Genomic DNA, 16,755 nt, shown 5'->3' with positions numbered 1-16,755 from the left:
TCTACTCTGGCACCGTCTGTAAGGAGGCTTTGTACATTCCCCCCCCCCCCCCCCCCCGTGGAATGGTACAACATAACCCTCCTGCTCGTGGGAGCTCGTGTGCTCCAGTTTCCTCCTACAGTCCAAAGATTCACATGGGTAGGTTAATTGGTCATTGTAAATTGTCCCCTGATGAGGTAAGGGTCAATCGGGGTTTGCTGCCACGCCTCAGCTTGAAGGACGGGAAGGGCCCGTCTTGCTAAATTTTATATTGCTAAATAAAAAATAAATAAATAAAGCTTTCTGAAGCTAACAAATTGTTTCCAAAGTATAGTAAATGAGGCAGCCAAGTTTTGAATGAACTGCCACATTTGATAACAAGATCATCTGTTTCTTCCAGTTGTGCTGACCGAGGAAAGCTAATGCACTTTGCAAAACAGTAGCTTGGAATCTTTAGCCTCCTACTTGACAAGGAAGTGCGGATTCATTTTAACATCATTTCTGAAAGATGGCACCTTCATCTGCTTTGCACTCCAAGTACTACCAGGCATGTCAGTTTATATCTCTACTCCGATCTTTAGACTGCCCTTTCAACACAGAGGTGAGAGCACTGCCAACTGAGTCACATCAAATTGTGTATGTTCACAGTTTTTAAAACAATGGGGAAGAATATAACTTCAGCTCTCACATCTTCAAGCCTCCTCCTTTTACTGCTCTCCATAGCCAGTTTGATTAATGTATGCTTGCTGAATACACTCCTCTCAGGATTCCAACCAGGCATAGGTATCGATTTTAACCAACGTTTCGATGACAAACTCTGCCATCTTCATCGGGGATGATGCCTGGGTACGTCTAGTCTGGTGATATTTATACCCCCATCATCTATCCCTCCTGATTGGTTAGTCCTCATCCAATCAGGTTTTTTAATCCCACCTTGTTTACAATCGAATTCCAGTAAATAGATAGACACTTCATTGATCTCAAAAGAAATTAGTCTTGTAGTAGCATTACAAGTGCACAGATCTACAAATATACAAATATTAGAAGAGAAGAACAAATGAAAAATAAGTTATTTTAAAAATAAGATGTACAAGATTTACATGTCAAAGATTACAAGCTCTTCAAGATTCCTAAGTTCACACTGATAAGATGGTAGTGCAAGAATTACCGTAATATTATACAGTAATGGGTGCACATTCACACCATCCAGATGAGAAGTGCTGGTAGCATTGCACAGGGTCTGAGATAGCAGTGTGTGGCAAACAGAGCTTAAATAGAGGTTAATAATAGTGTAACAGGAGAGGAGTCATCACTTTCCCAGCTATAGGTTGACTAATGGCCAAGGGTAAGAATGACCTCATATAGCTCTTTGGAGCTGTGCATTTGTCTTTGTCTATTACTGCGAGTGCTCCTCTATTCAGCCAGGGTGACATGCAGAGGGTAGGAAACACTGTCCAGAATTGCCAGGATTTTCTGGAGGGTCCTTTGTTCTACCACAGCCCCCAGTGTGTCCAGTTTGACTCCTATAACAGAGCCAGCTTTTCCAGTTTATTGAACCTGTTGGCATCACCCATGTTGATGCTATTGCCCCAGCACACCACTGCATAGAAGATTGTAAGGAGAACCAAGCTGTCCTTAAAGGGAATTCTCATGAACAGGGTCATCACATCAAAACTGACCATTATATCCTCCAGGGTCAGCTGGATGTTGGTTATCGTTTTTGCAATGTCAGTCGAATTCATGACGTTATGCTCACAGCCCCCAGCAAAGGGAGACAGCGCGGCCGTTAAATGCTTAGCGATGTAGCAAGTTGGAGAATCTATTCCACTGACAATAGACCACGGGGTGAACCCTCCTTGTGTATCTTAGAGAGCCTGAAAAGTCTCGGTGGACCCGCACTTGAGGCAGAAGTGCCTTGTACATGTCTGCTGGCAATCCGCATTTCGTCAGTAAAGCGGAGGTCATCCTCATAATCAAAACCGTGGGATCCCGCTGTAGAAATCTGTAGGGGGATATTCCAGAATCTACTGGACTTTCCTGTGGTGTTCCTCCGAGGACATCAGGACCATCGCACTTCCTTTGTCTGCTGGTAAAATCATGATGTCTTGGTTTCACCGTAGTGCCTGGAGGACCAGTCGCTTTCCTTTTCTAAAGTTTTGTTTCGGCAAAACACCGCTTCTGAGGGCCGTGCAGACCTCTATCCTCACCTCCTCCGCGGTATCTGGTGGCAGTTTTCGGATTGCTTGCTCTACTCTGCCAAGGCAGTCCCTATAAGGCATCTCTCTGGATTTTCTTTCTACAGATGCTGTCTGCTCTGCTGAGTGTGTTTCATCGATTTTCTTTCTCTCTGATTTCCAGCATCGAAACTTTTAAATTACCATTATATCTGAATCCATTATTTCATTAATCATTTAAATCAATATCTGCGTACACAGGGGTCAGAAACTGGGAACAGAACACGATGTGTCAAAGTCCAATGAGAAAGAGTAAAGTGGACCAGATGCACTCGAAAAGGTAAGTGTTAGAACAATTTTTGGGGTTAGCACATCCAGCAATTAACTTCAGCCACAAGCCTCCAGATTTGAATATGCATTGAAGATTAAATTTAATATGCAGACCAGACAAAACAGGAAACAGGCACTTACTTAACGGATTGTCTACGTATGTATGAATTCAATCAGCAACCCATCACATGCATACAACTGTAATTAACACTTATTTTATGGTGGGAAGATTCAGCCATTTAAAATTGTTACATGTGTAGCTCAAGTCAAGTTTATTGTCATTTAACTATACAAATATAATGTATATAAAAACAAGATGTTTCTTTGAACCAGGGTGTAAAGCACAGTAGTGCACATAACACACAATAACTTATGAAGGATAAAATCTACAAATGATTCAGACAAAAAAAACAAACTAAAGTACATCCATATTAAATATTGTAAGGTACAGAACAGGTTAACCAGTGACACTTCAAAAACAATTCAGCCGGGAGTTCAGAAGCCTATTGACATGGGTGATGAAACTGTTTGTCATTCTAACCATTCTTGTTTTTATACATCGTAGTCTCCTACCTGATGGTAGAAAGTCAAAGAGGACGCTGGATGGATGGGTGGGATCCTTAATAATATTAAGGGCCTTAATAATTCTAAGGGAGACCCCTAATGATCTTCTCAGCTGTTCTCACAATCCTTTGTAGGGACTTCTGGTCTGATACTCAACTGCTCCCATCCCAGATGATGGACGCTCTTAATGGTGTTCCTGTAAAATGCAGTTAAGATGCAGGTGGGGAGCCTTGCTAGCCTCAATATTCTAAGGAAGTGGAGGTGCTGCTGTGACCTCATATTCAAGGAGGTGATGTTAAGGGACCAGGTATGGTCATCCATGATGTGAACTCTCAGGAACCTGATGTACGTTTGTATTTAGCACCTTCCAGAAATCCACAATGATTTCCTTGGTCTTCTCCACATTCAGGCTTAGGATGTTCTTCTCACACCAATCCACCAGTCACTCCACTTCCTCTCTATACTCTGTCTCGTTATCATTCTTGATTATGCCAACAACTGTTGTGTCACCTGCAAACTCGACGACACGGTTTGAGCTGGATGCCGCGACACAGTCGTGCGTCGGCATTGTGAACAGCAGCAGGCTGAGCACACAGCCATGGGAGCGTCGATCCTCAGCGTAACGGGCCGAGAGAGTGGTAGTCCAGTATCCAGTTGCAGAGGGAGGTGTTGAGACCCAGCAAGGACAGTTTCCACACCAGTTTCTGGGGTATGAAAGGCATTGTAAATATAGATACGTTTGAATTGTCCTGAACTTTCTTTGATCTTCAACACATAATGTGTGTAGTCTTGACCTTTTTCCAACTGAAAGGGTCGCCATATGTTACCTGCTGTATCTCATTCTGTCGAATAAAAAGGCTGCTTCATACCCACCAGTACTTTTCTCTGGTGACTTCATTCACACAACAACAGTAGCATATCACATTCGAGGGAACTTGTTCTACTGCAAATTAGTTACCTTTTGGTGATTTTAAAATCCAAGGATACAACACCACAAGATTTTAGTCAAAAGAAAGGATAAGAATATATGGAGGCTTGTTTTGCATCCTTTCAAAGTGTATAACTTACCAAATAACTTCTGTGCATGTTTAAGAGTTGTACCTTGAGCATTATAACTCAACCACAACAAACATGAAAGCAGCCAGTGATGAGTCAAGTGTTAGTGCTACAGTCTGAAACAAACTGAACCATCAACAGCTTTGATGCGATTTTACAGTATCTGAATGTTTGTTACACAACTGCACAATCATCATACGTCAAAAGATCTCTTTGCCATTCTTACCCCACAACACAAGGTCTAAGATAGTTAAAATCCTTCCACTGACCTGCTTGACTATCACACCCTTGGTTGACAAACACTAAGTATTAGGTTAACCATTTTAAGCATTCTTCTAAAAAAAAATTAAAATACAAAGTAATCTTTTCAAAAAACAACTGCAGTTGTTTCCCATTCTTTTGCTCAGAGACATGTCAATCCCTAGATAATCCAGTGGCAAGAGCTTCTAAAACTAACAAGAAAAGGATCAACGCACACAAGGAGGAACTCAGCAGGTCAGGAAGCATCTAAAGAATCGATGTTTTGGGCCGAGACTCTCATTACTACAAAGAAAGGGGGAAAACCCAGAATAAAAAGGTGGTGGGAGGAGGGGAAGGAGTGTAAGCTGGAAGCTGATAGGTGAAGACATGTGAGGGGTAAGGGGGTGGCGAGAAGCTGGGAGGAGATAGTTGGAAAAGACAAAGGGTTGAAGAAGAAGGAATCCAATAGGAGACAAGAATGAACTATGGGGCAGCACCAGGTGTAGGTGATAGGCAGGGAAGAAGAAGAGAAGAGGTAAGAGGGGAGCCAGAATGGAGAAAGGAAGAGAAAGGGGAGGGGGGGGGGGAGAAATTGATGTTCATGCCATCAAATTGGAGACTACCTAGATGAAATATGACATGTTGCATCTCCAACCCAAGAGTGGTCTAATCTTAGCAGTAGCTGTGGCCATGGACCAGCATGTCAGAATGGAATAGGGACTGGACTTAAGATGCTGCCTGACTTGTTGAGTTCCTCAAGAATTTTGTGTGTGGTTACTCTGCATTACCAGCATGTGCAGAATCCTCGGCTTAAAAAAAATTAAATGACTTTGAGGAAGTTAACATGAAAACATCTTCCCAATACAAGAAAGGTTTATTTTTCTGTTTTTACATTTATTTGCATGGAAATCTATTTCAGCAATCAATATTGATGTTTAGACTGCATGTTTATTTTTTGGAAGAATTATCAATGATGGAGCATTCCTATTATGCCATCTGCAGTACTGCCTGCACTCACTGATGAAATTCACTGTGGAAAAAGGCCTGTGCAACTTGAAGAAAGCAACACTCTTTGAATCATAGATAAAGGAAGATATAAGGCTTGAACATGCAACCAGAGCAAAGCAGATAATTTACCACATCAGTTAGAAGAGATTAGATGATAGTCCCCAGCCAAAGGCAGGAAGAACTCTCCAAAGCCATTCATTACTGATTAAACCTCAGCAAACAAACCGTCAGAAGAACAGAACCAAGCCTTACAATTGCCATTTGTTAATATTTTCTTTAACTAAATTCAATTTCTCCCTTTTTCAACCTGGTTTTTTGTTGCTTTTGTCGGCATATGACATGATGCTTGCCTGCTAATAATGCACCTCTACCTATCCGGATGGCAAACTCTTCATCTTGCAACCGGGAATCTGCAGCATCGTCGTCTTTCTTCTCCTTCATTGACTTTGGCTCCTGATTGAGTGCAAATGCCATTTGTGGAGAATCATCAATACCCTGGTGGGAAAAAAAAAAGAATTGGACAGGAGGCAATTAGGAACAGAAGCAGAACATGAGCTTGTTTTTAATGTCTTATGGCTATACACGTCTTTACTTTCTAAGTTTGGGTCACAGAGTGGAGTCACATAATGGATTTGACTGTTGGATGAGGGGTCAACATCAAGCCCACCTTTGTTAGACATACAATACTGTAGTAATTTTATGTACTGCACTACACTGCTGACACAAGGCTTAATGACAGCTTCTATCCTGCAGTCATAAAACGTCTAAATAGTTTCCTATTACAATCAGTACTCCAATCTGCGTTGCTATGATCTTGCACCTTACTGTTTGCCTTCAGTGCTCTTTCAAGTTCAAGTTTAGTTATCATTCAACCATACACGAATAAAGCTAAATAAAATAGTGTTTCTCCAGTGCCAAGGTGCAAAACACATTCCCAACAGCACACAGCACAAATAATACATAAAGTTACGATTTCAGAAAAGCATGCAGTCACAAGGAAAAAATGTAATATAGCCCAAGTCCCTGAGTGGCATGAGTACACATTGTCCTCTCTCTATAGACTGTTCTGTGTAACTGTTATATTTTATTGTACATTGTTATTGCTTTACACTGTTCTACCTCTATGCACTGTGTAAAAACCTGTTGAATAGTATGCAAGATCATCTTTTCATTGTATCTCAGTACGTGACAAAAATAAACTAATTACAATTCATTTTTTTAATATTATTTATTTATTAAATTTTAGAGATTACAAAGAATAAATGTGGTGATAAAATAGTAAGAAAAATGATATTAACCCTCCCCCCTCCCCTTAACCCTCCCCCCCCCTTAACCCTTACCTAAAGAAAGAAAAAAAAAGAAAGAAAAGAAAGATTGCCTAGATATCGGAGGATTCCCACATGCTCCATGGAGTTCAAAATAATTTGAATAAGTATCAGAAAAAATTTATAAAAATTGCTTTGGCAGTAGCCAAAAAAGTTATCGCAGTTACTTGGAAATCTGATTTAAATTTAACTATGGATCGTTGGAATAATGAAATACATAGTTGTATTCCACTTGAAAAAATTACATATAATCTAAGAAATGAATATGATATATTTTTGAAAATTTGGTCCCCATACTTACAAAAGATAGGATTAGATACATAGGTCCTTTGAAGATAAAATTATAGTAATTGGGGAAAGTGAAAATAAATATCAAAATTATTTTGAACTAATTACAATTCTTGAAAACAACCCTGACATGAAGGTCTCCTGTTATGTTTTTTTTAAAAAGTGAGAGCTTCACTTCAAAGAGATCAATTTTTTTTGTTGTAATTTCCCACAAATGGCCTTTTCTGCATTTCTGAAAGGAAAATGTCCCATCTAACAAGCAATTGGGACAAGTGTGATGATGCTCCAATTTACCACCAAACCACAGTACAAATAGCAAGAAGTAGTAAATGGCATTTCTCATTCCTCTTCTCATTGAATGGTGAGGCAACTATTCAAGTGGATTCCTTTTGCTTCTATCTACATTCCTTAGCAATATGCTCATGACATTTACATTCAAGAATACACATTAGCCTTCAACTGAACAGCTGAGATGCAATAACAAACAGCAGAAACTGGAACTACAAGGCGCATGTTAGTCCCGACGAAGGGTCTCGGCCCAAAACGTTGACAGTGCTTCTTCCTATAGATGCTGCCTGGCCTGCTGCATTCCACCAGCATTTTGTGTATGTTACATGTTGGATGATGGTTTTGCAAAGCCACTGCTTCAGTTTGTATTAAGATACGCTTACTATATGCTTAACAAATCCTGATGAGTTCAAGAAATCCAGTTTTGGAAAGAATTGTAAAACAGGAAGTAATTTAGAAGCAACTTTACAACAAGTGCTTGCACATGTAAACAAAAATGTTCTGTTGCTGATTCATTTATAACCATTCAGATTGAAAGACAGTAATTGCATACATTGCACAATTTACTGCATAAAGAAACACTTGTTTCAACCAAATGTCTTCACCATAATGGCAGGCAGCACATTTCTCCACTCTCCCACTGCAATGTTGGAAACTTTCCCTACGAAATTGGCGCAGCCCAAGAGACATCTAGAAGAAAAACTTCTTTGCTCTCTTCCAAGCTTTGAATTTAGCACAGGGAATGGTTCTCATTCTGAACCCCCATGAACAGCAGTAGCAAAGGGTTAAGGGGAGGTGAATGATAGGTTATAGTAAGATTCAGGACATGCTTTGTGCAGTTTGAAGCAAAATAAAATGAAGAGGAAACAGAAAGGGAGAAGAAAACAAGAAGTGAAAGAGTACATTAGGAGTAAAGAAACACAAACATAGAAGGCACTTGTATGGAAAATAGTATTTATCCAACTCAGTCTGTACAGTATCACAAGATTATGGTGGGGGAATTTATGTGATAATACTTTGCAATATCAAATCATTTTCAAACACAGACACTAACTAATACATGAAGACCAGGTCAGAGTGGTCTGGCATTTCAGACTGGATCGTGACAGGCAGTATTTAAAATTATGCTGAAATGAGGAACAACACCTTATATTCCGTCTGGGTAGTCTCCAACCTGATGGCATGAACATTGATTTGTCTAACTTCCGTTAATGCCCCTCCTTCCCTTCTTACCCCATCCCTGATTTATTCCCCTCCCTTTTTTTTCCTCTCTCTGCCCATCACTCTTTGCCTGTTCTCCATCTCCCTCTGGTGCTTCCCTCCCCCTTTCTTTCTCCCTCGGCCTCCCGTCCCATGATCCTTTCCCTTCACCAGCTCTGTATCCCTTTCGCCAATCACCTTTCCAGCTCTTAGCTTCACCCCACCCCCTCCTGTCTTCTGCTATCATTTTATATCTCCCACCCCCCCCCACTTTCAAATTTCTTACTATCTTTTCTTTCAGTTAGTCCTGACGAAGGGCCTCAGGCTGAAACGTTGACTGTGCTTCTTCCTATAGATGCTGCCTGGCCTGCTGCGTTCCTCCAGCATTTTGCGTGTGTAACTTCAGATTTAGATGTACTTACCTACACATCAAATCATACAGTGAAGTACACAGTTTGCATTAACAAAGGATCTCCTAGGGTCAGCCTGCAAGTGTCACCACATATTCTGATGCCAACATAGCATGCCCACAATTTTCAGCAGAACAACGCATAACTCAAAAAAAAGAGCAACAAAATGATAACAGTAGTAAAACAAGCCCCTTTCTTCCCTCCCATTCTCCCCCCACCCACGTAATATCCTCGTTTTGCAATCTATTTAGTACATCTATAATACAAACAAATCAACACACAAGGCAACAATCTTGGTAAAATAATTCGGCCCCTGATTAAAAATACATGCTAGACTGCAACACCAGAGACAACACGATCACCTTGATCTTGAACGCACCATAGAATACAACAGCAATCCTTCATTCTGTGAGATTAAACATCAATCAACAACAGAGCCTTCTTCTTAATTAAAATATCATGCTTTATTTCTGTTTCCAATATATTGCAATGAAGGGTCAGCCCTCAGGAACTTTAAGCGTTTATACTGCAACACTCACGACTTCATCTGTTTCTCATTCGTGATAATGAGGTAACCTGCCCTCCCGTTAATAATGAGTCACCACTCCGCTTCAGTAAAAAATTTATTTATCCTTTTTGTGCGGGAAGGCAAAATAAATTCAACAGTCCACAGTAATTAATTATTCAATGCACCAGATATAATATTAGCAGTCCATTCCAAGATTGTGAAGACAAGTATTCTTAAAAAGATTCTACGGGTTATGTTCAGACTGGAGTAACAGGAAAGGACAAGATAAGGAACACAAAATGAATGGAATTTAATTCTAATCTTTAAGTACAATTGCTGAGCTGTCTTCCAAATGAAGTTCAATATTAAACTGCAGAGATAACAAATCTGATACTGGCTCTATTTGTAAAATTGTAGAGAATCCTTTGATGGAAACAGTGAACTGCAGGAGATACATACCCCTCAGATTAAAGAGAACTGCTGTGGAATTATCTAAAACACTTGCTTCCAGGCAAGTAGCCAATTCAATACCAGCTTAGATAGTGCCAGTCTGAGTTTATATGGCACTTACCACATATTAAAAGCCCTCAAGCTGCCTCCTGTGATGCATCAAGCTATATGGGGAGACAGTAAGGTGTGGGTGACCAAAAGTATCAAAGAGTTAGCTTTTGAAGAGTGTCTGAAGATTAAAAATGGGGTCAAGAAGCAAAGATGTTTACGAAGTGGATTCCGCAAGTTAACACATATCGATTTTTTAAGTAAATGTCATCAATTGAGGTTGGTTGGTGTGAAGGCATACAGTGGTAAACAAGCGGTCAGAACTGCTTAAATAGAAGTTTATTGGGAGCAGTTCTTTGGTTGAATAAGTAGACAAAATGAAAGTAGACAAATGAATTTCAGGGCTGCATTTGGTGACATGAATGGATTTTGATAACAAATTTACTTTGGAAAAACTGGGCAAAGGAAGGTTAATGTGGGAAAGTATTATATAATGGACTTCAGTAGAAGAAATCCAAAGACAGACTATTATCTAATTAGACTGAAATTGAAAATGAATGATGAGGGGGAGAAGATAGATAGATAGACAGACAGACTCTTTATTGATCCCAAAGGAAATTATAGTGTCACCGCAGCATTACAAGTGCACCAATATACAAATAATAGAATAGAAAAAATAATATGAAACATACAGATTAAGGTGCAAGGCTCCTTAGGAAGAGGCCTTTAATTCAAGGGATTGTTGCTAGAAAATGGAAAAGTGTTGTTCTAATTTTTAAAGAGTTTTGCTGGAGCCACATCTGGAATAAGGATAACTTTGGTCTTTTTATCTAAGAAAGGATACATCACTACTGGACATGGTTCAGAAGAGATTCCATAGAGTTTTCAGTTTTTCGCTGACCAGTAAAAGGCCAGCAATATCATGAAGGATCCCACACCCTGCTCATGGGCTGCTTGTTCCACTCCCATCAGGGAGAAGGCTACTTAACATCCATGCGAGGACCTAGAGACTCAAAAACAGTTACTTGTCCTAACCAGTAAGGTTGATCATCATCTCCACATCTCCAATCATTATAACTTTATCATTTCCTGTCAGAGTCACAATATGTACAGACACACTTGTGCCAAATGAATCCATATATAACAATTACAACACGGAAACCGGCCATCTTGGCCCCTCTAGTCAGTGCCGAATGCTTACTCTCACCTAGTCCCACTGACTCACACTCAGCCCATAACCCTGTCCATATACCTATCCAATTTTACTTTAAATGACAATACCAAACCTGCCTCTACCACTTCTACTGGAAGCTCGTTCCACACAGCTACCACTCTCTGAGTAAAGGAATTCCCCCTCGTGTTACCCTTAAACTTTTGCCCCCTAACTCTCAACTCATGTCCTCTTGTTTTAATTTCCCCTACTCTCAATGGAAAAAGCCTTTCCACGTCAACTCTATCTATCCCCCTCATAATTTTAAATACCTCTATCAAGTCCCCCCTCAACCTTCTACGCTCCAAAGAATAAAGACCTAACTTGTTCAGCCTTTCCCTGTAACTTAGGTGCTGAAACCCAGGTAACATTTTAGTAAATCTTCTCTGTACTCTCTCTATTTTGTTGACATCTTTCCTATAATTCGGTGACCAGAACTGTGCACAATACTCCAAATTCAGCCTTACCAATGCCTTCTACAATTGTAACATTACATCCAAACTCCTATACTCAATGCTCTGATTTATAAAGGCAAGCATACCAAAAGCTTTCTTCACCACCCTATCCACATGAGATTCCACCTTCAGGGAACTATGCACCATTATTCCTAGATCACCCTGTTCTACTGCATTCTTCAATGCCCTGCCATTTACCATGTATGTCCTATTTGGATTACTTCTACCAAAATGTAGCACCTCACACTTATCAGCATTAAACTCCATCTGCCATCATTCAGCCCACTCTTCTAACTGGCCTAAATCTCTCTGCAAGCTTTGAAAACCCACTTCATTATCCACTATGCCACCTACCTTAGTATCATCTGCATACTTACTAATCCAATTTACCACCCCAACATCCAGATCATTAATGTATATGACAAACAACATTGGACCCAGTACAGATCCCTGAGGCACACCTCTAGTCACCGGCCTCCAACCTGACAAACAGTTATCCACCACTACTCTCTGGCATCTCCCATCCAGCCACCGTTGAATCCATTTTACTACTTCAATATTAATACCTAACAATTGAACCTTCCTAACTAACCTTCCGTGCGGAACCTTGTCAAAGTCCTTACTGAAGTCCATATAGACAATAGACAGTAGGTGCAGGAGTAGGCCATTTGGCCCTTCTAGCCAGCACCACCATTCACTGTGATCATGGCTGATCATACACAATCAGTACCCAGTTCCTGCCCTCTCCCCATATCCCTTGACCCCGCTATCTATAAGAGCTCTATCTAGCTCTCTCTTGAAAGCATCCAGAGACTTGGCCTCCACTGCCTTCTGGGGCAGAGCATTCCACATATCCACCACTCTCTGGGTGAAAAAGTTTTCCCGCATCTCTGTTCTATATGGCCTACCCCTTATTCTTAAACTGTGGCCTCTAGTTCTGGACTCACCCATCAGCGGGAACATGCTTCCTGCCTCCAGCGTGTCCAATCCCTTAATAATCTTATATGTTTCAATCAGATCCCCTCTCATCCTTCTAAATTCCAGTGTATACAAGCCCAGTCGCTCCAATCTTTCAACATATGACAGTCCCGCCATTCCGGGAATTAACCTTGTGAACCTACACTGCACTCCCTCAATAGCAAGAATGTCCTTCCTCAAATTTGGAGACCAAAACTGCACACAATACTGCAGGTGGGGTCTCACCAGGGCCCTGTTCAGCTGCAAAAGGACCTCTTTACTCCTATACTCAAATCCTCTTGTTATAAAGGCCAGCATGCCATTAGCTTTCTTCACTGCCTGCTGTACCTGCATGCTTGCTTTCATTGACTGATGTACAAGAACACCTAGATCTCGTTGTACTTCCCCTTTTCCTAACTTGACTCCATTTAGATAGTAATCTGTCTTCCTGTTCCTGCCACCAAAGTGGATAACCTCACATTTATCCACATTAAATTGCATCTGCCATACATTCGCCCACTCACCTAGCCTGTCCAAGTCACCCTGCATTCTCATAACATCCTCCTGACATTTCACACTGCCACCTAGCTTTGTGTCTTCGGCAAATTTCCTAATGTTACTTTTAATCCCTTTATCTAAATCATTAATGTATATTGTAAACAGCTGCGGTCCCAGCACTGAACCTTGCGGTACCCCACTGCTCACAGCCTGCCATTCCGAAAGGGACCCGTTAATCGCTACTCTTTGTTTCCTGTCAACCAGCCAATTTTCAATCCATGTCAGTACTCTGCCCCCAATACCATGTGCCCTAATTTTGCCCACTAATCTCCTATGTGGGACTTTATCAAAGGCTTTCTGAAAATCCAGGTACACTACATCCACTGGCTCTCCCTTGTCCATTTTCATAGTTACATCCTCAAAAAATTCCAAAAGATTAGTCAAGCATGATTTTCCCTTCATAAATCCATGCTGACTCAGACTGATCCTTCTACTGCTATCCAAATGTGTTGTAATTTCCTCTTTTATAATTGACTCCAGCATCTTTCCCACCACTGACGTCAGGCTAACTGGTCTATAATTCCCTGTTTTCTCTCTCCCTCCTTTTTTGAAAAGTGGGACAACATTAGCCACCCCCCAATCAGCAGGAACTGTTCCTGAATCTATAGAACATTGGAAAATGATTACCAATGCGTCCATGATTTCTAGAGCCACCTCCTTAAGTACCTGGGATGCAAACCATCAGGTCCTGGGGACTTATCAGCCTTCAGACCCAACAGTCTATCCAACACCGTTTCTTGCCTAATATAAATTTCCTTCAGTTCATCCATTACCCTAGTTCCTTTGGCCACTATTACATCTGGGAGATTGTTTGTGTCTTCCCTAGTGAAGACAGATCTAAAGTACCTGTTCAACTCATCTGCCATTTCCTTGTTCCCCTTAATAAATTCACCCGTTCCTGTCTTCAATGGCCAAGTTTTGGTCTTAACTATTTTTTTGTTATCCACATACCTAAAGAAGCTTTTACTATCCTCCTTTATATTCTTGGCTAGTTTACCTTCGTACCTCATTTTTTCTTGGCGTATTGCCTTTTTTGTTATCTTCTGTTGCTCTTTAAAAGCTTCCCAGTCCTCCGGTTTCCTGCTCATCTTTGCTATGTTATACTTCTTCTCTTTTATTTTTATACTGCCCTTTACTTCCCTCGTCAGCCACGGCCTCCCCTTACACCCCTTAGGATCTTTCTTCCTCTTTGGAATGAACTGATCCTGTACCTTCTGCATTATTCCCTGAAATACCTGCCATTGTTGTTCCACTGTCTTCCCTGCTAGGGTTTTGTTCCATTGAACTTTGGCCAGCTCCTCCCTCATAGCTCCATAGTTCCCTTTGTTCAACTGCAATACTGACACATCTGATTTTCCCTTCTCCTTCTCAAATTGTAGGTTAAAATATATCATATTATGGTCACTACCTCCTAATGGCTCCTTTACCTCAAGGTCCCTGATCAAATCCGGTTCATTGACAACATATAGACAACATCCACTGCTTTACCCTCGTCAACTTTCCATATATCTTCTTCATCTTATTACATTTTTACTTGTATGCTGCATCGGATCCAGAGTACAATTATTGTGATCTCTTTTACACTTGTATACTGGAAATTACATTAAACAACCATGAATCTCTTGAATCTTGGATAAGAATGTTTGTTCCACCATTCATAGCCAAAACATTAGATTCGCATTGTTGGGAGTTCTGAAGAACGAGGATGATCTTATTGAAACATGCAAGATCCCAAAAGGGTCACAAACAGGTTGACAGTGAGATGGTTCCATTTGTGAGATATCTCTAATGAGGGGACAGAACTACAAGGTGGAAGGACAGTTAAAACTAAGGTTTTAATATGAGTGAGTGGTTAGGCATTTCTACAAAATGCTCATTGTTTGCCATCTGGAACAGGAACATTATTTGGCATTGATTAGCTTAAGCCTGCATGCTGTCTTCATTCATGGCGACAATTCACTAAGGCTGTTTCAAGAGCTCCTACATTTCCAGTGATATATTAAATCTAGAAGGATGAGTGAAGACGACGTATTAGAATGGGGTGCCTTACAAATTCCCTGCCACACTACTCTGATTAAACAATATACAGTAGTTGCTTCATATTCACTGGCTCAACATACCGAAACACCCACCAAGACCGTGACAATCTCACCAAGTCAATTATGTTGGCTCCTTCATCAAATGGATTCTGGAAACTCAAAGCAGGGGATCAGCACCTACCTCAGGCCCATTTGCTTCCACCAAAAATAATGGCCTTGCTCAAGAAGAGTACACCCATAATAAATAACATGACTGCATTTACGGATGGCAGGCTGGAGATAGATCTCTACTAAAGCAGGTGTAAGGCACTCCTTCTCTCTGCTTGCTTGCAGGATACCCTTGGGCAAAGTTTAGCCCCCCCCCCCCCAATTAGGGTCACGTGAAACCATGGGAGCAGGTGGTTAACGGCCGTATGAGCAGCTGGCACACATCACAAGTCCTGGTTATGCGACCGCTGACACCAGGCCGATAATCTCTGAAGAGTTTGATAATGGTTGGGGTCACCAATCTTGTGAAGACACTGCCCAGGAGAAGGCAATGGCAAACCACTTCTGTAGAAAAATATGCCAAGAACAACCATGGTCATGGAAAGACCACGATCGCCTATGTCATATGATAGAGCACATATTAAAGAGCTTTTATTAATTTCTACCATCAACTAGTTTTATAACACTACCACTTTACATTGCTTCTGTCAATTTGAAGAAAATTTGTTCCAATCATGATAGAATACAGCTACATGAGGATCCAAATTATTCACAGTTTAGGGAGAAAGTACAAAGGAAAAAAATTTAAGAGCCTGAAGCAGAATCTCACTAATCCAAGTCATTAATTGAATTGCTTCTCAAAAGGGCAAATATTCAGTTCACAAATTGCAAGCATTCTTTGTGATACAAGACAGATTTAATTCAAATTTTGCAGGAAAAGATACCATTAATCCCCAGTTTCAACTGTAATGTATCGTGCCTGAGAGACAGAATTACCTACTTTGTTGGTCATAATAGAGATTTTAAACAACAACTTGCAGTTCCTGTCTATTGGGTGATTGGCTTATTAGTAACTTTGGCATATACACATATTGACAATTGCCAATTAATCTGGATACTCGAAATGTCAACTTTCAAGGTAGGGTTGTATTGTAATGAAAATAATTCTTTATAATTACTGGCTCACCTTCTTCCAAATAATAATAGAATGGCAATAGATTACATTTATTGAATTAATTGAATTTAATTAGTTTAATAAATTTTCTCATGTTTTATTTATTTTTCATTAGAAATGCCTTTACAATTCATTTTAATATTCATTAACTTTTAATTGTTTACAGCAGGCTGGATACGCTAATTCTGGGATGTCAAGTTACTATTTCGAGTTTGTTGAAGACCATCCTGAAGACTGAAGGTGGAGCACACTTCTGATATACAAGTAAGACATCGTCTGATTTTCTATCATATGCTTCTCTATTTAAGGAGAAGCCTTGCAAACTTAATATTGATCTAAAAACAAAGATAAATTACAAATTCTGTACCCCAAAGTAACATTTCCTACATCCTGATGAGGATTTCTGACTGCACTTAAATATCAAGCTTGTCTTGAAGTTCTGGAAATTATCTGTTCGTGCTCTACCATTCTAAGCATGGTCTTTTGTTGATTCTTGAACATGTAGA

At 40.3% G+C, this 16,755-nt stretch overlaps 1 protein-coding gene across 3 annotated transcripts in view; it reads right to left on the bottom strand.

The window, feature by feature from the left end:
* LOC140714720 (zinc transporter ZIP11-like) overlaps positions 1–16,755 on the bottom strand; it is a 770,421-nt gene that overhangs the window by 562,495 nt on the left and 191,171 nt on the right. For 2 of the 3 annotated variants that reach the window (XM_073026220.1, XM_073026222.1), the window contains exon 4: positions 5,702–5,846. In XM_073026220.1, coding sequence (XP_072882321.1) covers positions 5,702–5,846 — 145 coding nt within the window. The remainder of the gene's footprint in view (positions 1–5,701; positions 5,847–16,755) is intronic. The other variant, XM_073026221.1, reaches the window with a different exon arrangement.

The sequence above is a fragment of the Hemitrygon akajei genome, chromosome 22 (genome assembly GCF_048418815.1).
Source record: "Hemitrygon akajei chromosome 22, sHemAka1.3, whole genome shotgun sequence".
In the NCBI taxonomy this organism is placed as follows: Eukaryota; Metazoa; Chordata; class Chondrichthyes; order Myliobatiformes; family Dasyatidae; genus Hemitrygon; species Hemitrygon akajei.
The sequence above is the reverse complement of the archived record's forward strand: the minus strand, read 5'-3'. Positions and strand labels throughout refer to the sequence as shown.